Below are 24,154 nucleotides of genomic sequence, written 5' to 3'. Positions count from 1 at the left end.
GGAAGGTCTTTCTGTGTGCTGTGGAGGAGTACAAGTGTATCAGTCTGCTACATAAAGAGATGAATTAGAGCCCTGTGGTCTGTTTGGGCCCCTGTCTCATTCTTGAACCTCTACCAGGTCGCAGTGCATAGAGCAGCATTGAGACAAATATATAGACCCCCTATAACTAGTCTACTAAGAGAACTGACATCTGTGGTATAGTAAGAGACCAGTGGAAAGAGTGATATTGCTGTTGCTGAATGAGGAGGAGGAAAATGATCAGCAGTTTTCATTTTGGGGTCAGGTTTCATCTAGCACTGAGGCTGGTTTCTTCTTGCTGGGGTCAGGATTCTTCTATCATGGGGTCAGATTTCTTCTATCATGGTGTCAGGTTTCTTCTATCATGGGGTCTGGATTCTTCTATCATGGGGTCTGGATTCTTCTATCATGGGGTCAGATTTATTTTATCATGGCGTCAGATTTCTTCTATCATGGGGTCAGGATTCATGTAGCATGGGGTCAGGTTTCTTCTATCATGGGGTCAGACTTCTTCTATCATGGGATCAGGATTCATGTATCATGGTGTCAGGTCATGGGGTCTGGATTCTTCTATCATGGGGTCAGATTTATTTTATCATGGGGTCAGGTTTCTTCTATCATGGGGTCAGGATTCATGTATCATGGGGTCAGATTTATTTTATCATGGTGTCAAGTTTCTTCTATCATGGGGTCAGGATTCATGTATCATGGTGTCAGGTTTCTTCTATCATGGGGTCTGGATTCTTCTATCATGGGGTCAGGATTCTTATAGCTGGGGTTTGCATTGAATGGGGTCACTGCACTACCCCTTGTAGCGAAGTGGTTAGAGACGTGGACCTGCAATCAACAGATCCCTCATTTGAATCTTGTCAAAGCAAATTATGCATTAAGATTTGTTCTGGATAGACAAAAACTTTGCTGGCTACAACATTCAGTAGCTGCGTTATAGTAAGCCTAAAATAAAACCGTTTATATTGCAACTATTTCTGGTGGACTTTCGAAGTACGCATGCGTGCATGATTTTTGGGGTAATATAGGCTAGTTCAAAACCCCTTGGGCAGTTAAAGAGTAGGGGTTTCCACGATTCTCTCGTCTTTTCACTTGACGAAAAAGTCAGTTATAGTCACCTACACTCACCTAAAGATTATTAGGAACACCTGTTCAAATTCTCATTAATGCAATTATCTAATCAACCAATCACATGGCAGTTGCTTCAATGTATTTAGGGGTGTGGTCCTGGTCAAGACAATCTCTGGAACTCCAAACTGAATGTCAGAATGAGAAAGAAAGGTGATTTAAGCAATTTTGAGCATGGCATGGTTGTTGGTGCCAGACGGGCCAGTCTGAGTATTTCACAATCTGCTCAGTTACTAGGATTTTCACGCACAACCATTTCTAGGGTTTACAAAGAATGGTGTGAAAAGGGAAAAACATCCAGTATGCGGCAGTCCTGTGGGCGAAAATGCCTTGTTGATGCTAGAGGTCAGAGGAGAATTGGCCAACTGATTCAAGCTGATAGAAGTGCAACTTTGACTGAAATAACCACTTGTTACAACCGAGGTATGCAGCAAAGCATTTGTGAAGCCACAACACGCACAACCTTGAGGCGGATGGGCTACAACAGCAGAACACCCCACCGGGTACCACTCATCTCCACTACAAATAGGAAAAAGAGGCTACAATTTGCACGAGCTCACCAAAATTGGACAGTTGAAGACTGGAAGAATGTGGCCTGGTCTGATGAGTCTCAATTTCTGTTGAGACATTCAGATGGTAGAGTCAGAATTTGGTGTAAACAGAATGAAAACATGGATCCATCATGCCTTGTTACCACAGTGCAGGCTGGTGGTGGTGGTGTAATGGTGTGGGGGATGTTTTCTTGGCACACTTTAGGCCCCTTAGAACCAATTGGGCATTGTTTAAATGCCACGGCCTACCTGAGCATTGTTTCTGACCATGTCCATCCCTTTATGACCACCATGTACCCATCCTCTGATGGCTACTTTCAGCAGGATAATGCACCATGTCACAAAGCTGGAATCATTTCAAATTGGTTTCTTGAACATGACAATGAGTTCACTGTACTGAAATGGCCCCCACAGTCACCAGATCTCAACCCAATAGAGCATCTTTGGGATGTGGTGGAACGGGAGCTTCGTGCCCTGGATGTGCATCCCACAAATCTCCATCAACTGCAAGATGCTATGCTATCAATATGGGCCAACATTTCTAAAGAATGCTTTCAGCACCTTGTTGAATCAATGCCACGTAGAATTAAGGCAGTTCTGAAGGCGAAAGGGGGTCAAACACAATATTAGTATGGTGTTCCTAATAATCCTTTAGGTGAGCTTATATTGATAGTTATTGTATCAATGTCATTCACGAATGAAAGAAAAACAATCGTTGTTGTGCCATGAAATTAAATAGCTTTGGCAGTATATTTAGTAAGCCTATTACTGGTTAATAAGCTGTTAAAACGGCCAGTGAGAAAAGCCATACAGTTCACAGATGCTATTTTTGGTGGAGGTAAACTTAATAAGAAACGTTAGTCAGTTTAACACAATGCTTAATGGTGTCTTGCAAAATATTCAAACTTGGCATAATGTTAAAGCTTGACAAGACAAAATGATCTAATGTCGAGATGCTATACCGATACTTTCATACTTGTTGCTCTGTGGTGTGGTGGTTAAAGACACAGCCTCTCCTGTGGGAGAACTGGGTTCGAATCCAGCGAGAGTAACAACATTTATCAGTTTTAATGCAGGCCGGCTGAACTAGGCTTGCCTGGTTCCTTTTCTGGTTTTAACAGACTCGCCCCACCCTGCAGCTGCAACCCTTCTGATATTGCTTCCCATACCTGCACAACCAATGTGGAATTCCGGGTCTCCGTCAGCATTTGGTCTTCTGTCAAGAAGAAAGAATTCATCCCAGCCTATGCTCCCCTTCAGGCCTTTGAATTTTTGACCCTGACAGAGACATGGATTACCCCAGAAAATACTAGTAGTCACCCTTGTCCAGGGAATTGCATGCTTTCAATGTCACTTGTCCATTCAGGTTTTACATTGCTGTCACCTGTCATCCACCAGGTGCTGTTGGACACCTAATGTCTTCCGGAATTACCTAAATAAGCTAATTTCCTGACATATTACTGGGCAACTTCATCCTGTGTTTCTCCCTGTCCCCTTTCCTCTTTCCTGACTCGTTCCTCCCCTCCTGCTCTGTGGCTAAGTGACTCACTGTGAGCTCACAGAACAGGGAATCCTTTTGCAGGCTTCTCCTTCATCCTCACTCCTCCACCTTGTCCCCCTCCATCTTCCCTCTCTGCGGATTACTTTGTTTACCACTTTGAAAAGAAGATTGATAACATCTGCACCTCATTCAGTCAGCCTATTGAGTTCACTGATTCCTCACACACTGAAGTAATCTACATGTCAACCCCTTTCCTCCACTCTCTCCAGATGAACTCTAGTGATGTCTGCTTGCCTGACTAACATCCCTGTCAACCTCTGCTCTTCATTTTTCACAAACCTACACTACACAATAAAAATAAGGAGAACTGCAGGCTGGTATCCCTTTCTTTCTTTTTGGAAGCACTTGATCTTTCTCAGTCTGAACTTCTCTGCCTCTTGAAGGCACTAAATCAAGACCGTCCTCTTCTGACACAGAAGCTTCTCGCATGGCCCAAGCTGACTCTTTCCTCTGTTATCATTATTTTAGATGTGTCTGCTGCCAACACTGTAAACCATTAGATCTTCTCCACCCTGTCAGGGTGTCTCAGTCTCTGCGTCTGCTACACGTGTTCAGTTCCAGACCATCTCTATTCAACAAGAAACTTACTGTAGCTCCATCTTATCTTTGGATTAACTCCCCTGTCATTGCATAGGACACCAATATACTTTGGTAGCCATGAAATAGCTATTTTGAGCAAAGTAAAACCAACAGAGACAAAGGCTTTGTACATTGCCAGTGACTGAGCTCACTGTGCATTTTTTGGGTGAGTCAGAAACTGGAAAGCTTTTTAATCAGGACAATACTGTGTTTTCCTCCTGATATTGTAGGCTGTGATGCGAATTCTCCGACTCAATATGTAGATCTTAGGTTTTACATTTGTCAATGTTCAGTCTCCAGTCATGTCGGATAAAATTGCAACAAATGGATTAACAAAATGCCAAATTGTCCAGCTCCATGGGGCATGTGTCCAACTTCTGAGAGCTCCTCTTATGCTAATATTCAAATGCAATATATTATTGTAAGAAAATAAGTAATAATAACATACTTCTTTACCTCTGAGCCCCCAGGTCAGCCACTCTCTCACTTATTGTTTGTTCTGGTGCCTTAGTATTTACAAATGAAACACCAGGTTAAATAATATTTTGGGTGTAGGGGATGTTCACATATATACGGCTGGAGGGCCATCAAGTTTAATTTCAACATGTCTGGATTTTTCAGGTATTGCTCGTTCTAAATGACAAACACTCTTATAATGTCAGGACAAATCTATTAGGAATCCCTTGGTTTTCAGAAGTAAACTGAATACGTGCCCTGATGGCTTTTTAAGGAATGTATAGGGATCCGTGGATTGAAATGCAGTTATTTTCCCCTCTTACAAGATGTTTCTAAATCCCCAAAATTACCCTTCACACCACCAGTTGCCAATGTACATTCACCCAGTTGTTTCCACACAGCGGTGGTATTTCACAGGATTGAGGACTAACCTCTGCGTTGACCTGTGGTCTTGTGGTAACGCTCTTGCCTTGATGCATATTTGCAGCTCCTGAGTGGAGAGACCAGGGTTCAATACCTGACTTCACTTCTCAGACTCCTTCTTGTCTATCTCTGATACTCACTGTCAATAAAAGCCTGGCAAAAAAACATACAAATAATTGTGTCCACTGTCATCTAAAAATAGCTAACATCTGCTTTCAAGATGTTCAAAAAAACATGTATTATAGTTTTTTTTACAAGACGCCATAAAACATTTGTTTGTGCGCGTGTACTGTAGGGCTTTTTGTGTCCAGGGCACATTTGATAAAGATTGGACAAATCTCTCTTTTGACCTCTCTGGTTTAATAATATTAATTAAAAACACTATTTTAATCCAGAACATATAGCACAAGTACAGTACTCATATTTTGATTTCTTCAGTGTTTCTCCATCTGCAGTGACACATGCCTCGCTCCTTCACTTCAACCTGCTCCCTCTCTGTCCCCCTCAACCTGCTCCTTCTCTGTCCCCCTCAACCTGCTCCTTCTCTGTCCCCCTCAACCTGCTCCTTCTCTGTCCCCCTCAACCTGCTCCTTCTCTGTCCCCCTCAACCTGCTCCTTCTCTGTCCCACTTCAACCTGCTCCCTATCTGTCCCACTTCAACCTGCTCCCTCTCTGTCCCACTTCAACCTGCTCCCTATCTGTCCCACTTCAACCTGCTCCCTCTCTGTCCCACTTCAACCTGCTCCCTCTCTGTCCCACTTCAACCTGCTCCCTCTCTGTCCCACTTCAACCTGCTCCCTCTCTGTCCCACTTCAACCTGCTCCCTCTCTGTCCCACTTCAACCTGCTACCTCTCTGTCCCACTTCAACCCGCTCCCTCTCTGTCCCACTTCAACCCGCTCCCTCTCTGTCCCACTTCAACCCGCTCCCTCTCTGTCCCACTTCAACCCGCTCCCTCTCTGTCCCACTCAACCTGCTCCCTCTCTGTCCCACTCAACCTGCTCCCTCTCTGTCCCACTTCAACCTGCTCCCTCTCTGTCCCACTCAACCTGCTCCCTCTCTGTCCCACTTCAACCCGCTCCCTCTCTGTCCCACTTCAACCCGCTCCCTCTCTGTCCCACTTCAACCCGCTCCCTCTCTGTCCCACTTCAACCCGCTCCCTCTCTGTCCCACTTCAACCTGCTCCCTCTCTGTCCCACTTCAACCTGCTCCCTCTCTGTCCCACTTCAACCTGCTCCCTCTCTGTCCCACTTCAACCTGCTCCCTCTCTGTCCCACTTCAACCTGCTCCCTCTCTGTCCCACTTCAACCTGCTCCCTCTCTGTCCCACTTCAACCTGCTCCCTCTCTGTCCCACTCAACCTGCTCCCTCTCTGTCCCACTTCAACCTGCTCCCTCTCTGTCCCACTTCAACCTGCTCCCTCTCTGTCCCACTTCAACCTGCTCCCTCTCTGTCCCACTTCAACCTGCTCCCTCTCTGTCCCACTTCAACCTGCTCCCTCTCTGTCCCACTTCAACCCGCTCCCTCTCTGTCCCACTTCAACCCGCTCCCTCTCTGTCCCACTTCAACCCGCTCCCTCTCTGTCCCACTCAACCTCATGCGTGTGTTCAACCACACCCGGTATTCCTTTACGTTCACTGTAGCCGTCCTTTGATGCTGTGTTGTTGCATTTTCGCTCCCTGCTATTGACGGTCAGTGTGATCTCTTGGACAGCAGAGCTGTGGTGACTGGTTCAGTTTAGGTCTCTGTCTGACAGGTTGACTGTTGACGGCAGTGGAGGGATCCTCTGCTGCATTTCCCTGCCATCATGTCATATTCCTGTCACATTATGTACGCTGCCTTTGTTCTCCTCACCCATTCAACACCGCTGCAATGGCAGTGGATTGTTGTGAGGTTCTTTGTGGTTTTACAAAGCAGCGGGTTTCAACTGACTTGAGTCAGTGAATTTAGTCGACCTTTTTTGTTTTATTCTTTGTTAGCCTTTTATTTGTTTGATGCAGTTTATTGAAATGGAAGTAATTGCTTCCTATTCACAATTTTCCCTTAGAACTGGGAGTGAATGGTCATGTGAGACTGTATTATTCCCTTTCTTTGAGTAGAGCATCTATTTAATATAGAAAATATAACTCACCGGTTTCTAATCTTCGTTCTAGTCACTCTAAACCTCCCGTGCCCGTACACCCAGACGCGCACTCCTGCGAACAATGGATAATGCATGAGTCATGAATGATGACCCAATCCCAAGGATACAGAGTCTTAGATTCAATGAAACCAGACAGTACTAACCAAATAATATTCTGTGTGCAGTCACGGTGCATTCGTTTTGGCAGAATGGCCTGAGGATGAACTTTCTTGGCATCCAACCGGTTTTATTTTTAATATTCCAGTGTTTGCGGGAACAAGTAGAGCTTCTCTGCTGTCCTTAATGTGCAGTATGTCCTCCTTACTGGCAGGCTGAACTCCAGTGTTCTTATTAGAGGCTTTTCTCTTTTACAGTCATTTTAAGGCAGTTCACCTCCAGTACTCTCCCCTCTTTTATCTCTCACTATCTGCTACCCTCTTTCTCTACCCTACTTCCATTTTCTTCTCTCTCCATCCCTCCCTTCTTCTTTTACTTCTCTTTCTGATCTTTTCCCCTCTCCTCTGAAGAGAAAGTCATCGTGCATATTTTCTCCTAATCGTCCCTGAATCATCCCCCCACCAGGGTACTGTAAATGTCAGGTTTCAGCATACCTGTCCTTGAGGGTTTTGTCAAAGAAAAAAAACGTAGATGTGAAAAGGATCAAAAGGTGAAGTTAGCTGACACCTGGCCTGCTGGAACAAGTGTCAGGCTATAGGATAACTGGATTCCAGCCCTGCGGTTGTCATAGCCAGCATTAGAGGTGGACCACAAACTAATTAATTGTCAGCGAAAGAAAATACAAAAAGTAGTTAATTTAAAGATGCTCTTGTTAGTTATCCCCATTAAAGAGTGCCAAAAACTTTAATGTAGGCCTGGACAACTCTCTGTTGTTCTCTACAAAAGTCTAAGCAGTGATCCACTTCTGTAAGTTCACACACTATCATATCTGTAGTGTATAACCTTTCAGCACGGTGTCCTTCATCCTAATTCAGGCCCTTATATAATCTGGCCTACTGCAACTCTGTTGGTTGGGCTCCCAACATGTGTCATCAAAACTCTTCAACTTATCCAGATCTCTGCTGAATTTAGAATTTTCTCCCATGTCGCCATGCTACTCCTTTTACTCTAGTGGCTTCCTGTCAAACCTGGCATCCATTACAAGAAAATGGTGCTTGCCTACTGAGCAGCAGGGGGATCTGCCCCTCCATGCTATACTGGAACTCGATTGGTGGAACAAGTTTCCCCTGGTGCTAGGACAGCTGCGTTTCCTTCTGAAACTCTAGCTATTCTGCTGAATGTAAATATAATAATGATGTGCTACTTTAAATAGACGTCCTCAGAGTACAAGTGCAGAAAAACAAGGTCCTCAGAGAACAAGTGCAGAAAAACAAGGTAAAAAATCCAGCAAGGAAGGTAATTGACGAATTACTCAAACACAGTTAGGTAACTTCTATTTTTAGCCTGGATTCAGTCAAACCCACCATAATGTTTACCAAGTGTCTGTATGCAAATTTGAATCCCCGGCTCTCATTCTCATTGTGAAAAATGGAAGCATGCCTTTAACAAGGGTCATCCTGTTTTTAGTTGTTGTTCACTGCTCTGAACTCTACATGTGATGAATGTGCTCTGGAGAGCAGGTTATGTTGTAAGTGTGAGTGAGCCCTCTGGCCTGAGTCTGGTGAAGTGAGTCACTGGAGTGAGGGAGTTGGACCTGGCAACCTGGGCTTTACCGATGGACTGCCAGAGTATGGTGTTTTTTTCCAGCTAGGGAGCTTATTACACTAGACAGTACAATACGGCTGCAGGGCATCTCTCATCAAGATGAATCCCATGTTCCTCAGCCCTCGTGTCCATACGAACGTATCCCATCTAGTTTAGCAACGGGTAAGATTGAGCTACCATTTTATTCTGGTGGCAAAGCATTTCTGACCTATCTATTTTTCTAAGATCTACACACATGCTTATAGGTACAGTATGGGTTCACCAGTTAGTCCATGGTTAAATGAGTAAAAAATAAAAAAGGAATCTGTAAAATGCGGGATTCATTCGGATAAACACAATGGAATGCATTCACAGGTGATATTTGGGAAAGCAGTAATTCATCATGGAAAATATCTCATGGTTTGGAAACATTCCTTTAATTCTCTCAGAGAAATTCTGGAAGAGGAGATGAGAGGCAGGCAGAGGGAGAGCAGATATCGGTATTTCGGAGAGAAGACTGCGTTCACTTCCATGTGTTCCAACTGTATGGTCTCTCCTAAAAGAAGAAGCATTATTTCCGCAGTGATATTTTATTGGAACATTGAATGAAACTGTAGCTAATAAATCCAGATATTATATAATTCAGGCGAATACATTTTCTAGATTTACCTTAAGTTGAAATAACATTAAGAGGATTCTCCAAAGATATACAGTAGGTGTTTAATGAACATTTGTGTTCATGAATTGATTTATACTGAATCTAATTTACATGCTGTGGTGGAGACTTCAGAGAATGGGAACCATTTGTATTTAGGTGTTTGGCAGTAGAAAGTACTCAAACACATGGGCTGCAGATACTGTAAGCCATCTGCCTGGGACTTAAATGGCACTAAAACTCAATCTTATTATTTTTCTTTTATGCACTTAGAGAATACTCTTTTATTTTGATTTACAAATGCAATCGATTCCTTTTTGTTATTTGGTAGGCTGTATCTGTCACCACATTTATAACATCAGTGTGGGTGTGTGCTACAGTATTTGTCCCAGCTCAGTAACTTCTACTTTCCTGTAAACTGAGGAAAGCCTGACTGAGGCTGAGACAGTGTTTTTATTAGTGCATAGCATCATTACTAATGAGATACGTGTGGAGTGCGTATTTTGTTTCCCACCTATTTATTTATCTCAATATGACCTACCTCTCTCCTCATTTCTTTTCTTCTCTCTCTGCCTTACCCTCTTTACTGATCTCTTTCAATCTCTTTCTGCCCTACCTCTGTCCTCTTATCTCGATCTATCTGGCTCTGCCCTACCTTCCCCTTTAATCAGTGATCTTTGATTTATGTCTCTGTTCCACTATAATCATGTGTTTATTTGGTCCCTAACTGTCTCTTTGTTTTCTGTTTACCTGCAGGCCTTGAGAGTTTGGTCCAAGATCCGCTGCAAGAGGTGGGTGGTGTTGGCCGTCCTCCTCCTCTTCCCCCTGTCAGTGGTGGTGATCAGCACCCTCCGCTTCACCCCCTCTGAGACCCGCAGGCTGCCCTCAACAGTTCTGAGCTCTACTGGAGCCAGGGCTAGAACCAGGCAGAGGGCCACGTTGCCACACCACCTCCTTCCTCCACCCCTCAACAATCACAAAGGAGGGTGGAAGCAGAATGGGAAAGGGAAGGAGTCCTGGAAGCACCGCCTGGTGGTGGACCTGCCCAGACTGGGTCGCAGAGCGAACGTTGTGACAGATGGGAGAATTCATAACAGTAACAACAAGAAAGATATTAAAACTGAGAGAAACAAGACAAAAGGGAGGCAGCCAAGTTCTTCTAGAGAACAACATAAGAATATCCAGTCACTGAAAGTCAGTGCTTTGCCAGTAAGGGATGATGGACACCAGCTTAGCAACTGCAGCAGTTCAGAGCTGTTCCCCCATCCCCGGTCACCTACCACACAACCAAACGTCCACACAGCCGCGCCACAGACTGCAGAGCACAGACAGAGCCGCGTTGCAGACCAAAGTGTGTCTGACTCTGATCACAGATGTACTTCAGGTGGACGGAGGCAGAGCCAGATGCACACCAAGCAGCTGGAGAGAAAGGACCTAACCGACCAGCAGGCTGTGAAAAAGCTCCCTAGAGAACGCAGGAAACATGACAGACAGTCAGCAGCCGCCTCAGAGAGGAAACAGCCCCGTGCATCTGGGCGTAAAGAGACCCAGCCTGCTGCAGAAACAGAGGAGGGGAATGGAAGGGAGGCCCGCTGGTGTCCAATGTCGTCTCGGGAGGGTGTGTTTCCAGATACTGACACACAGGAAATAAGGACCGGATCGCCTGACTCTCTGCCGTGGCTCAGCAAAGATGATGTTCAGAAGATGGAGTTTCTCAAAGGAAGTAAGGTGATCAGTAAGGCCAGGGTCCCTGCCCACGGGCAGGTCCTACAAATAGGCCTCGGTGGGGCTCCGGTGGCAGACCACGGTGGGCATTGCCAGCGGGGTCTGTGCGCCCTGATCAAACGTCCAGATGACTGGTTTGAAGTTTTTGCTTTCCATTTAGACCGAGTGCTCGGCTTAAACAGGAGCCTGCCCACAGTATTGAGGGCCTTTCACAGTGACATCCTACCTTATAGGTACACTAGAGGGACAGCCAGACCTGTGGTGTGGTGGGACCCAAGCATCCAGCACCTTGCCGATGATGAAAATGACCAGAACTCTTTCCCTCTAACCTGGCCCCAGTACCAGAGCCTTCTGAAGGCCAAGTGTGGCAGTGGGGTGGCCCTCAATGAGACCCCTTGTGTAGGGGTTCACCATGCGGAATGGGGGCGCCTGGCACTCTTTGATTTCCTCCTACAGGTAAGGAACAAGGGAACACTGTATTCTCCTATCACACTTGCCACAAAAGCTTTGTTAAAGGAGCATTTGCCAGCATTGATTTGAACTTTTATGACAGCAATGCATTATTCACGCTAATAAGAAATTATAATCCATATTATTGCTACATTAAATATGAAAAATATTATATTTTTACTCTATGACAAGATGTGAAGAGTAATGTGTAACGGGACGCGAAATCTTCAGTCGGCACTGAAAACCTGAATACATAAAAACTGAAGAACAGTGAAAAAATAAGTTATACAAAAATGTAAATAATATTAACTACTCTTCAAATGGGAGGTTTGTTATCACTAATTGAGTTGAAAAGCCATAAGTTTGATACATTTGAACAAATATTTGTAACGGTTTTCATCAACTTTCATCAGCTGCTGTACTGTATGATGACAATTTGTTGCAATTGTTTTATATTGTATTTTAACCTACACTGACATTTGGTTGTGACTGTGTTGATTTAAATATTGTTTGTTTACACCTTCAAACACAAAAAGGGAATTTCACCTAAAAATAATTGTCTAACTAATTAAACTAATTTTGATCCTGGTTGATTCACTTAATGTCACTGTGGAGGGTCCAGTTGATAATGAACTTCAGAGACATTTAGGGAACCCTTAATATAACCCAGTGGGACGTACAGTCAGGAGAAACACTGTGAAGGGAATCAGATGACGTTTAGAAGGCAGCCATCTATTTTTTGGGGGCATTTTTAGAACATTCTCCCTGGGCAAATTGAACTCAACCTCATCATGCAGTGGAATGGCTGTCCTAGATAACAAGATCATCTGAGCAGTAGCTGTATTGTCAAGGTCCTTAAATTCTGTTCACTAAATGACATTCAAGGAAAAGCTTGACTTTTGTCATTCTGGAGTATTAAGTATAATTGATTATCAGAGTCTATTGTTTTCCATGGTTCACAGGTAGGATGGTATTGTACACTCCTACCTGTGAAGAGGTTCTTGGAGGGTCCTTTAGGGGTTCTTCACATTTAAACTCTGGTTGAATCCCTATATGTTCTTCCAAGAACCCTTTGAAAGGGTTTTTCAAAGAAAGCCTTTTAAAATGGTTCCTCAAGTAATTTATATTTGCGGTATATTTTTAAGCGGATAGGTTGTTCATATGGTTCTTTCAGTAACGAGTATACATAGTTCTTTACAATACCTTTTGACATTTTTCCATTCAGAAGTTCTTTGGCTTCCCCCACAGTTTTAAAATGAAGGATACTCCAACAACCTTGTCTTTCAGCAACAGAAGACATATGTAACATATTTGCCTTGACACGCCAAGCAATTTGAGAAAACGAGTGAAATTGCATTAAATTGTTTTTTAAGTGGCTCTGCTGCTTAGCAAAGTTTGTAATGCCTTAATATTAACTGCAATTCCTTTCCCATATAAAAGATACAGCATGTCATTAACAAAAATATTATTCTTCATTAAAAAAATATACTACCACGCTCTGTAACATAGTGGATGATTAGAAACGTAGCTGCAAACTGGAGTAGCTGTCATGACTACAGTACAAAAGATACATATAACTTACCCAAAGTTGCACTGAGTGTTCAGACATTTACTTAGCACCTTCTATGGCCGATGTGGAGACCCAGGTTCAACAATTAACACCTAGACCTTCAGGTGTGGGGTAAAACAAAGACACACATACGCCCACACGCACTGATATCAGTCTTCAGCAGTTCTCCAGGAAACCTGGGATGTTTCCCAATTGTGCACACTACTGTGCTCCAAGCATACAAACTGGGGTGCAGAATGGTTTGAGTCAGAAAACGCAGGGCAGTTCTCAGACGCACACTTCAGTTGAAATATTATCAGGATTTTAGCAACAATGTGACCCAACCACGTAAAGAACTGTACAGCATTTCATTATAAAACAATGACGGCTAGTTTTGTGCTGAAGTGAGAGAAGGTTTATGTCAAGAATGAAAGGTTGCCCATTCATCGGCCTGACTACAATGTTTTATTTTGAGATGTTAACAAAATGTGGCATGTTTAATTGTCTAGACGGCTACTGTAGTGTTCTAGATCACAAGCTGACTGATAAAGAAATGTAAACTAGCTTGCATAAGGAAGCCACTTACAAAGAATGAAAAACTACAGCTACCTCACAAAACAACAATGATTTCAGGGGTATGTCTGTAAAGCTGGCCAGATTATTATAATTTAGGTATATGTAGCTGATTACTCTGTCAAACATGTACCTCTGTAGACAAAGGTCCAGTGAATGTGGAGGTGAAGTGTGAGATAACACAGCAGGGGGAGTGTAACTGTACATTCTCCTCCCTCCGAGAATGCACTTGAAGAATGAGACTGCGGAGCAATGGTTGTATGTGTATCAAGAACGCCCCCGTTGTCTGGCCGCTGGCAGTGTGAGTTTTGGGTTTGCTACAGTAATGCCCGATGACAGGCAATCTTGGACGCAGAGGTATGCATTAGGGAGGTCTGAGGATATGGCATGATAGCAGCTGCTCTTCTCATTGTCTGTCTCTATGGCCATTAGAAAGTCCATTACATTGTTTAGGGGAAAAAACAAAGCTGGCGCTCTGGAATTATTAGAAGTCCATGGAGGATTGGTATAAGGTGATCTTGAACTGGAAAGAAAACAAAAGGATGGTAGTCGCTACATAGTAACTAAAATATTACAGATAAACATCTAGTAGGATTTACTTTGCATACAGAATAGGAGTGAATAATGATTGTTTCTTAGTTAGTGCATGTAAATTAGGAACGTTATTTTTTTTTACACATTACTGTAGAAGAATGACTTGTATTGTAAGGCAAGAGAAAAGATAAGCAAAAATATTTTTGTCTGAAAATGTCCCTGAAAGAGATGAATCACAAATTCCCTTCTTTGATTGTTTTACATCTAAATTATTTCACTGTGAAGGGTGTTTGAGTTTTTTGCTACCTAATCTTTTAAAAACAGAAAATAATTCAGTAGAAAACCAAACCACAGAACCTGTTCCTCTGTATAAAGATCTGATAAAGATAATGAAAGACTGCCTTATCTCTCTGTGAGATTGAATTGAGTGGGCGACTGAACGGTGGGGCGGAAGGGGCATACAGACTGCAACCAAAATAGGACCCTACTCACTACAGTGCACTACATTTGACAGGGCACTATAGTGTTGAGTAGGGAATAGGGAGCTGTTTTGGACAAAGAGAATCACCGTTTGAATAATACATGAGTAGTCTATTTGCCGAAGTCAATACCTGTAACACAGCCAACTGCTAATAGTATTGTATTGATTCAGTGGAATTGCTGACTGGGACCCAGGAACACTTGTTACTACCTGTTAATTTAACACCTCTGATGGATCTGATGGGCAACCTAACACCAATTAGCAAAGGGAACGGCGTGAAGGACACAGTCACAAACATAACACTCCAGTTGGGGATAACAGATAAGACAGAGGACCTTGCACCAGGCATCCTTGTTGTTGGTCATTGCCTTGCATTAATGTTTTGTGTAGCTACTGTAGGCTAGTAAGACTACACATTTATTGTTATGCGTTAGCTTAATCTTTAGCATGTGATGTCATTACCAGTTGCCACTCTGCTGTACCCCCCCACCCCCTGTTCATCTGTTCATGCATCTTAAAATGTTCACCCAACGTAGCCAGAAGAGGACTGGTCACCCAGTCCTGGTTCCTCTCTAGGTTTCAAAATTTCGAGCCTAGTAGGGAGTTTTTCCTCGACACTATCCATCAACCCTGTTGTTACTTGCTCTTTGGGGTTACAGGCTGGGTGTTTGCAAAAGCACTTTGTGACTGCTGATGTAAAAATTGCTTTATAAAATACATTTGTTGATTGATGTTATTGTGTGTTTAAGATTGTATGCCAACTCTAGATTGCTTATAAAAAGTTTACTTGCCTGAAATGTTCCTTCACATTTTTTTGTCAGTGCTAGAGATTCATGATTTAAATTAGCATTTCTTTCCCCTTACCTACACATCATATTCCAAAACATAGTTTATTTGTTACAGTTGGGAAGTTAATGTATACATTTAAATTACAAAACTTAAATGTCACAATTGTATAAGTCTCCAACACCTGATTGTAGTGAGTCAGGTGGGTCTATACCAACTTACAGCGTACATGCCTAGATTTAGCAATATTTTACCATTCTTCTCCACAAAACTGTTTAAGCTCTATCATCTTCCTTTGAGGCACATCGATGGATAGCAAAACACAAACTTGGTCGATTAGATTTATGTTGGGTCTCTTTCTGAGACACTTAACAACATTTACCTTTTTATTCCCTAGCCACTCTACTGACATTTTGGCTATATGTTCTGGGTTGGTGTCATATGGAAAAGTGAACTAAAATCTATTTTTCTTGTAGCATACTGTATTGTCCTAAAGGCCTATTCTGTATTACTCCATACATTTTTACTTAAATCCAAAAAGTGTCTCAGTCCCAGATGATCATAAACATCCCCACAACATGTTGTTGCCACCTCTGTGCTTCACAGTTACTGTAGTAATGGTGTTATTTTAGTAATGTGCCATGTTGGAACATTTTTGTTCCAAATTAAACATGATTTGAAGTGGACTTACTTCCAAAGTTGCATTGTTTTTGGGATATTGTTGTACCATGCAAACATGACCACCGTTGGACATATATGTCTGTAGCTCTGTCAAATTTGCCATTAAACCCTTGGTAGACTCGATTAGTTTCCTACTTAGTCATCCAGATTCTAAGGACAACCTGATCTTTGGTTTTGCCATATTAATTCTTCTTCTTAATAATCATCTTATTAAAGGCCTAAAAAATATTTTATACTCATACCCTGATGTGTCATTATGCATCATTCTCCCTTTATTTAATTTTTTAAAGCTTGTTTGTGTCCACATTTCTTCTTTCCTATCATGATATTTTCAAGATTTACAGATTTTACAGGTCTTAAACTAGAGCTAAATATTAATAAAAAAGAAACATGTGCTATTCTTTAGGATTCATAACTGTATAAAGCACGATATTACTACTCTAGGTGGAATTTTACTGAATGTGTTCCTTCATACAAGTATTTTACTATTTGGCTTGAAAATAAATAAATAAATGTTGCAGAATCTTTTCAGAAATTATCTAGTACCATTTCATGTCAGATGCACATAAATTGGAATCAGAGGTAAAACGCCCCAAAGAAGTGGAACGAGCTACAATTACAGATCAAGCACAAGTGTCTTTCAGAGCTGAAAAGACTGTTGGTTGTATCTGTTGATACATGTATTTGCTTTAAACCATTACTCTAGATTTTAAATGTATCATCAGGGAACACTTGGAAATTTGAAAGAAATCTGAGCTTTATCCCCATTAAAGAATGCACTTGCAGCAAACCAGAAGATAGTATTCAACAATACTGTTGAATATTATCACAACAAGAAACTTAAACTGTATTGCACAATACGGATGGGCAATGTCTGATCCCATTGTGCTTGTAGAATAAACATAAAAGTTATTTGTAGTACTGTACTACTATGTCCTGTTTTCCAGAGAGTGGGTGTAGTTTAATAGCGTATGTTAACATTATCTGGAACCATATTCTGGAGACTCCTTTCTCCCCATTTGAGTGTGTTCTAGTGTAAGGGTGAAATATAGTAGAGATGTGTGATCTACTGAAGGTGCTGTAGAAGTGGAGGGAATTTGTGTGTTTCACCACAGAGAACAGGCCCAGACAGACCTTGGGGCATATATCACACCATGTTTGAAAGTATGTGAACAATGTTTATAGATTTTTTTTGAAGTATTAAAGCGTTTTAAACTTTTGACCATAAAATCTTTGTTCAATCAGAACTTGTTTCCTTTATCTGAAATTACAGGTTTATTTTACCAATTCCATATGTTGGTTTAGAGGAAATAATTTGTGTGGTAGAAAAACATTATTTAAAAGAAATTGTTGCAAAAATAAGTAAACCCCACGTTTGGTTAAATCCAGTAGGTTAGTAGAATCTGGTGGGTAAATAATTGAATGACAAATAAACCAATCAAAGGAGGGATCTTTAGGAAAGGATTTGGGTGGTACTCTGATAGAGACAAGAAACCTGGACAGTTTGGTGTGTTTCTAGGTAAATGCAAAAGACACCATGCTGAAAGGAAAGGAGATCTTAGAGGACATCAAGAAGAGGATAGTAAGAGCACATCCTTCTGGCGAAGGCTATACAACAATCTTAAAAGATTTGAGCTCCATTAGTCCTCTGTGAGGCAAGTCATTTACAAATGGAAAGAACTGAATACAAAAGAAACTCAGCCTAGAAATGGACGTCCCTCCAAAATGTCCCAAAGAGCCCGAAGAAAAATAATTAAGCATGTCAGTGCCAACCCAAACATAAAATCTGGATTGCAGACTCCTGTGCTGAATCTCAGGTTACAGTGCATGTTTCAAAAGTAAAAACAAAGCTGAATAGAATGGTACTGTTAGGAAGGGACCTGTGATGTCAAAAAACAACTTAACTTTGTCAGAGACCACCTGAACAAACCTGAAGGTTTCTGGAAGTCCATTCTCTGGACAGATGAGTCCAGAATTTAGCGTTTTGGTCACAATTAAATCTGCTATGTTGGGCGAAAACACAACACTGCCTCTGGAACCTAGAATGTGGGCAAAAATAACTCAACTGATTGAGTTCTGTTAGGAAGAGTGGGCAAAAATACCTAAAATAAGATGTAAAAGACTGATTAGAAGCTATTGGACATGTTTACATTATATGTAAATGTTTATGTTCAACCTTTAATACCATATTGTACCCAACAATATTTCAGTGAAAAACTGAAAATAATATGTGAAAATAATTTACATATAATGTCATCTGACATCAGTTGAAGAGATTCTGATTAGCATGAACTAAAACCAGCTGTAGTATTTCTTTGAAGGTTTCACGGGTACATACTGCAGATGTAGCCATTGTCAATGAGGAGGCTCCGTCCCAAGCAATCCATGTTCTTTCATTACCCTGCATAGGTGAATGACCGTCTAGACCGGTACTGCTGTGGTTTCCAACCTGACCCATCAGAACCATGTGTGGAGAACCTGCTACATACAAGGTGCAGGAACCCTAAGGATCTAGTGCTGGTGCACATCCTGGTAACTATATCCCAACTACATCATAATTTGGACATAAGGTATTCCAGCTGGTAACTATATCCCAACTACATCATAATTTAGACTTAAGGTATTCAGGCTAGGACCAGGCTTACCCACTTATCTGTACATCATTTAAGAGACTGTATACAGGTTTTGGAGGTGGCATGAAATTGTCTAGTAGTACAGTGTGCTGGATCACTATATGTTCAGTTTTTTCAATACATTAAATATCATTATTATTAGAAGAAAGACCTTTTCAGACAAAAGAGAAAATTGCTGTTGGTTCCACTGATAAAGGACATTGTTGTTAAAACAACATTATTGTTCTGCGGAATGATAACTTCCTCTTTCAGCTGAAATCATTGCTGACATTGTTACTCTCTCCTGACAAAGACTACAAAAATTCAATTTAGCAAAATGAGATCATAAAAATATTACTCTGGGCAAAATGATCAAACTAGATAACGTCTGTCTCAATAAATTGCATTCAATGGTAAAAGGTGAGTTTAAAATTGTTGAAATGTTTGTCATTGTTGAGGTTTTTGTTGAGGTTTTTCTCAATATATTGCAGTCAATGAAAAAGATTCAAGATTCATCTTTCAGCACAAACCCTGAAGCACACAGCCAAGACAATACTGGAGAGGCTTCAGGACAAGTCTGTGAATGTCCTTGAGTGGCCCAGCCAAAACCTGGACTTGAACACTATTGAACATCCGTGGGTAGACCTGAAGATCAAACATCACAAACGCTACCCATCCAATCTGACAGCTTGAGAGGATCTGCAAGGAAGAATGAGCGAACATGCCAAAATGTTTTTTTATTTTCAGTAAATTAGCACAAATATATAAAAAATGGTTTGCACTTTGTTATTTTGGGGAATTTACTATAGATAGATAGGAAGCTAGGTAGATGGATAGGAAGCATAATCAATTGTGAATCAATGTCACCTATTTGGTGCAAACGAAAGTGAAAACGGGTGCACTGGAGAGGCAACAACAAGACAACCCCCAAAAAGGGAATTGTTTTGTAGATGGTGGCCACAGACAATTGCTCTCTCTTTATCCTTCCTGACGGATTCTTCTCTAGATTTGTATTTTCCTAGTGTCCAGTACTGGTAGCATGAGGCGGTACCTGCAGCCCATTCAGGTTGCACAGGTAGTCCAGCTACTCCAGGATGGCACATCCATACGTGCCGTTGCAAGAAGGTTTGCTGTGTCTCTCAGTACAACCTCAAGAGCATTGAGGAGATACCAGGAGACAGGCCTTTACATGAAGTGAGCTGGACAGGAACGTAGAAGGGCATCAGCCCAGTAGCAAGGACCTGTATCTGCTCCTTTGTGCGAGGAGGAACAGGAGAAGCACTGCCAGAGCTCTACAAAATGACCTCCAGCGGGCTACTGGTGTGCATGTTTCTGACCAAACTGTCAGAAACAGACTCCATGAGGGTGGCATGAGGGCCCGACGTCATCTAATGGGACCTGTGCTCACAGCCCAGCACCATCCAGTTCAATTGGCAATCGTCAGAGAACACCAGAATTGGCAGGTCCACCATTGGCACCCAGTTCTCTTCACAGATGAGAGCAGGTCCACACTGAGCTCATGTGACAGATGTGAAAGAGTCTGGAGATGCCCTGGTGAACTTCATTCTGCCTGCAACATCATCCAGCATGATCGGTTTGGGGGTGGGTCAGTGATGGTCTGGGGAGGCATATCCTTGGAGGGCTGCACAGACCTCCTCAGACCCATTGTCAGACCTTACACTGGTGCAATGGGCCCTGGGTTCCTCCTAGTGCAGGACAAGGCCCAGCCTCATGTGGCCAGAGTGTGTAGGCAGTGTGTGTAGGCAGTGTGTGTAGGCAGTGTGTGTAGGCAGTGTGTGTAGGGAGTTCCTCGATGGCGAAGGCACTGATAAATTTTGAGTGGTCTAAAACACAATAAAATGTGGAAAAAGAGAAAGGGCCTGAAAATTCCCCCCTGTGACAATCATCACTTCCTATTGATTACAATGTATTGGAAAAAAACATTGAGAGAAAACTTCAGCTTCATGATGTTCGTTTTTTGTTATTGACTGCAATGTATTGAAAAAACTGCCAGCTTTGTGATATTCATCTTTTGTAATTGACTCGATTGTTTTCAGCTATGAAACATTCACCCTTTCATTTATTGCATTATATTGACAAAAGTGTGTAACCAGCAACATTTATCATTCTCTATTGGCTGCAATCTATTGATAAAAAGCCACCTCTCTGACATTTATCTTTCCTCATTGACTGCAATTTATTGACAAGTATAATATTGCCCCTCAGATATCTTCTATGGAACAACTAAGATTTACATCTACACAGAAGATCATATGATATTTCAGGACATAATGTCTATAATTCTCACATTGTGCACGTTGATGTCTGTTCTTTCTTCAAAGGTGAGGAGGGCAGAGCCTTCCAGACTTGTGTTCATAGACAATGCAGGCAGACCAAATCATTCCCATGACAACATCAACTTTCGCTTAGTAGAGGGCATCGATGAGTGAGTACAAACACTTATTACTCAGTCTGTATTCAAGGCTATACAGAAGCCTGGAAATAGAGCTGTGGACACAAGCACTCTGCAATATAGGGAATAGAGTGCCTTAGTGTTACCTTAGTGTTACCTTAGTGTTCAGAAGGTCATGTGAAACCTACATAAATCCAATATCATGCAGCCTTAATCTGAATCCAGTGAAGCAAGTGGAGGATCTTTACTACTTTGTATGCAATGCTGTTATTTCTTTCTAAATACCACAGAGATGGAGGATACTTCTTAATAGATTGAACTAAAGAAGGCAACCTCGTGACACAAATGCTCAGTCATTTGGGTTTTTATATCCATGGTTTCGGTGTTTGTCTGGATATCTTTTCCAAACCGTGAGTCATAAACTGTATTTTCCTGGCAGGTTTCCAGAAAGAGCTGTGTCGGTTCTCCAGTCTGGCTGCTTGGAGAGCATGCTGCTGAGATCTTTGTACACAGACAAGGAATTCTGGGAGAGCCGAGGGGGGGCACATGGCCTGAAGCCTCTGATCCACACAGTGGAGCAGAGAGGGAGGATTCTTCTGCGACACATCTACGACAAGAGTTTGAATCTGAACAGATACCTGTGAAAACAACAACCCACCTACAGAGCAGAACTGGATTGCATCCAGGCAGGGGGGGGCTTTTGATTGACAGTCTCCTTAAGGTGCCCTATTACTGAAATAGTGTGCTCTACTTTAGATCAGATCTTCATTGTCTATGAACACCCTCAAGGCACTGTTTAAAAGTAGTATAAATAGGGTGCCGTTTGGGACACAACCGCAGTATTCCGGACTGGGATAAAATCTTCCCCCGCTTTTTTTTGTGTGGGTTGCGGTTCCTGTCCATATTATATTCCATACAACTGTTCAGCATCTTTTGGGCTAATCGCAGTGCAAGTCTTAATATTCTTGTATTTTCCAATAAATGTTTGGGAAGCTTTCAGCTGTAATTGTTTAGATAAAATATTTGAGATTGAATAGCTCTGGATCCAGGATTTTGCTGAAAGAAAGTCTGTATTTACCAAAACTTTCTTTAAATAACTAACAATTATCTCTACCAATATGTTCAAAATTACAAAAGTTTTGATTTTAACAATTCTTTATTTCACTGTTAATATTACAGAACCTTTTTATTATAATTTCTTTTACTGAAATGGCATTTACAAAATGACTGACACACCAGACTCAATATTTGGTAGAGCTTCCTTTGGCCAAAATAACTGTAATCAAGTGCTTCCTATAATCATGGATGAGCTTCTTCACCTCTGTATTTGCATTCTGGCCCAGTCTTCTTGTTCAAACTGCTCCACTTCTCCCAGATTTGAAGGGTGCCTCACAAAGGTTGTTTTCATATCCTTCCACAGGTTTTCAATAGGATTTATATCTGGACTCATTGCTGGCCACTTCAGAACAGTCCAGCATTTTGTCTTGAACCATTCTTGGGTGTTTTTAAATTGTGTTCAGGGTCACAGTCTTGCATGACCTTTAACAGAGATTGAACGATGAGCTCCAAAATACCTGATTTCGAGATGCTGTACCTACATTCAAAGCACCGAGTTCAAGAGGCAGCAAAGCAACCCAAAAATGTCACTGAACCTCCTCCATATTTGATTTTGATGATTTTCTTTGAATTCTTAATTTTGTTTTCTGTAAAGGCATGTTACGTCATAACGTACTGTAAGCTCACTTCACAGCAAGTTTAGCCATTGGGAATATCCATTTGGTACCATTTGAATACCTCAAACCAATTTTTCATTTATATACTGACACACAAATTATTTAAATGACAGGATATTCTGAGATTGACAAACTGTGATCACCAAAACAAACTTACTGACTGACCCAACTATTAAACGCATACATTGAGACCAGCGTTACAAAATAAAAAGCTCTTCATCCTTGGTTGCTTACTAATTAGTTTGTGAAGTAGGCCGGTGAACAGCAATAATAATTAAGTGGCTTGTGCCGAAGATGGTCTAGCCACAATTCTCTCCACTATTGTGCACTGCTTTACAATTTGTGCAAATTTACGGGGGTTTTTACAGTTTAGTTCTCCAGTTTTGCTCAATGGGAGGCATTTTCAAGACAATTTTTTTAATATACAGAGAGGATGAGGTCCACAATAACTTTTAAATATATAAGTATTGTAGACTACATTTATAACGATCATTGGTAGCACTATGTACATAAATCAACCATTTACACCTGCCTGCCTGCTTGCCTCCTGTTGAACCTTTCTCCTAATGACTGCTACGGTCCCCTTGTAAAAGCTATACTTAATGACAAGCTGTAGTGAAATGTTTTGATCTTCAGTCCTGCAATTAAGTAAACTAGCCAGCCCTGTGTTATTTACCAGTTAAGAACTGTAGTTTACAGTTCTCCAAAACAGAAGAATTACTTAATTTTCTACTCAAATTGGTTGAATGAGTGACTATTATGAATCATTATTGCAGGCACTTGCAACTCACCCTAGTTGAGTTCAGTTCCAAAGTAAAAAAGAATCACCTGGTTCAGTTCTTATTATTTCTAACTACAGTATTCCTAGAAGATGCCAGTAACATTGTCTGGGTTATTTTAGTAAATTTTTTTCTGTTTTGGTTTTGTTCAACAATTTTTTTTTGTGTGTGAATAAAATGCAAGGGTGACAATACTTTTGGTCACAGTTGTTTGTACGTATTACTGTCCCCTGTCATTGTCCTCAAGTGAGACAGTAAAATGTTATTAATGTTCTTTGTATAAATACATTTCTCTGCAGTTCAGGCTCAAGACTGTTCATTTTGTGCTATGGAATGAATACCACTGATCGTAATTGAGTTTCTGGCATTATGTACTTCTCTTCCTTTTCAAGTGCATGCCTGTGACATCATATTCTCTATACAGTCACCCTCTGCCATTGAAACCCTTTTCTTCTGCCACCGATGGAACTTGAAGGTCAGCACAACTCTGTAGGAAGATGGAAATACATATATCCCCATGAAACTGAACTCAATGGTTAGGCCAGCACTATGGGTCAAATAGCAAAAATTTACCACAACCTGTTTATTGATGCCTTGTTTATTTGGCCTTTATAAGAGCAATAATTTGAGGATTTAA

The 24,154-nt window shown here is 41.6% G+C and overlaps 1 protein-coding gene across 1 annotated transcript in view; it reads left to right on the top strand.

Annotated features, from left to right (window-relative positions):
• gask1a (golgi associated kinase 1A) overlaps positions 1-23,764 on the top strand; it is a 31,090-nt gene extending 7,326 nt beyond the window's left edge. Inside the window, exons 2-5 of the mRNA XM_010896991.3 lie at positions 9,958-11,382; positions 18,390-18,512; positions 20,935-21,038; positions 21,445-23,764. Of these exons, the coding sequence (XP_010895293.2) occupies positions 9,958-11,382; positions 18,390-18,512; positions 20,935-21,038; positions 21,445-21,649 (1,857 nt within the window). The 3' untranslated portion in view covers positions 21,650-23,764. The remainder of the gene's footprint in view (positions 1-9,957; positions 11,383-18,389; positions 18,513-20,934; positions 21,039-21,444) is intronic.
• The last annotated feature ends 390 nt before the right edge of the window (positions 23,765-24,154 follow it).

The sequence above is a fragment of the Esox lucius genome, chromosome 20 (assembly GCF_011004845.1).
Source record: "Esox lucius isolate fEsoLuc1 chromosome 20, fEsoLuc1.pri, whole genome shotgun sequence".
NCBI classification, from domain to species: Eukaryota; Metazoa; Chordata; class Actinopteri; order Esociformes; family Esocidae; genus Esox; species Esox lucius.
This window is presented reverse-complemented; position numbering and strand designations above follow the sequence as displayed.